This window comes from Egretta garzetta, unplaced genomic scaffold (assembly GCF_000687185.1).
Source record: "Egretta garzetta isolate BGI_Z169 unplaced genomic scaffold, ASM68718v1 scaffold94, whole genome shotgun sequence".
Taxonomy (NCBI): Eukaryota; Metazoa; Chordata; class Aves; order Pelecaniformes; family Ardeidae; genus Egretta; species Egretta garzetta.
Window position 1 is genome coordinate 5,600,452 of NW_009259683.1, and position 912 is coordinate 5,601,363.

A 912-nucleotide genomic window follows, 5' to 3' on the forward strand; every position below is an offset into this window, starting at 1 on the left:
GGCAGCGCCCGAGCGCTTTTAGGAAAGGCAGCTTGAAACCTAGCGCACCGCCGCTGTTAAATTTTTATATGCTGTTTTATAAGCATATAAGGTTTATGAAGGGCCTTTAGATTTCCCCCAACAAAACTTTGTTATAAAAGGCGAGATCACGTGTTTAGTGCTGAAATTGGCCGTGAAATACCCACCGGGCAATGGATGCCTTAAAAAATTTTTTTCTTTCTCCTTCCGCTTTTTTTTCTCTCAGCTTTTTTAATAATAATAATAATAACAATAATAATAAAAAGATCTCTGCGGTCGACTCTTGCAAATATAATAACGTGCGTTCGGTGCCTGTAAATTCGGGGAAAAAAAAAAGAGAGAGATCCCGGCTCCTTTGATATCAATGTAATCCAGTGATTTTTATAAAAGCCATGTGTTGCACCAGAAGTCTAGTTAGGAGCTGAATTCAAAGCCCTCGCCGTTTTAACGATTGCACTAGAATAGCGTTTAACAGATAAAGTAGCCGCCTGAACTGTAGCAATATATTAAAAGAAACAAATTAACCTAAAGCTGGCCTTTTTGTCTAAAGGAAGCCATTTTACTGAGGCACTGTGGCAATTACGTGTTGCCTTCTGTCCAACAGTTTGTTACTTACAATTGTTATTCAATCTGTCAAAGTCTGATTTTTTTATGTGGGCTTTTTAAAAGGCAAAGCTAGGATACGGCTCGGGGAGAAAAATACCTCGACAATGAACTGTACCAGAAAGGGAAGTTTTTAAAGGGATAGCAGCTACGTTTCATGTAAAGAGCTCCTGAACCTTGAGACCTTTTATATTCTGCTTAATGAACTTTAAAACCGTAATGGCTAATCGAGAGGAGAATACCTCGATGCATTGGAGAGCGTGCTTTAAAAATGCTGGCGGGGAGGGGACC

General features: G+C 39.6%; 1 protein-coding gene across 1 annotated transcript in view; it reads left to right on the forward strand.

Moving 5' to 3' along the window:
- Nucleotides 1-912, forward strand: part of HOXA11 (homeobox A11) — a 2,246-nt gene that overhangs the window by 580 nt on the left and 754 nt on the right. The window contains exon 3 of the mRNA XM_035894060.1: nt 569-656. Coding sequence (XP_035749953.1) covers nt 569-656 — 88 coding nt within the window. The remainder of the gene's footprint in view (nt 1-568; nt 657-912) is intronic.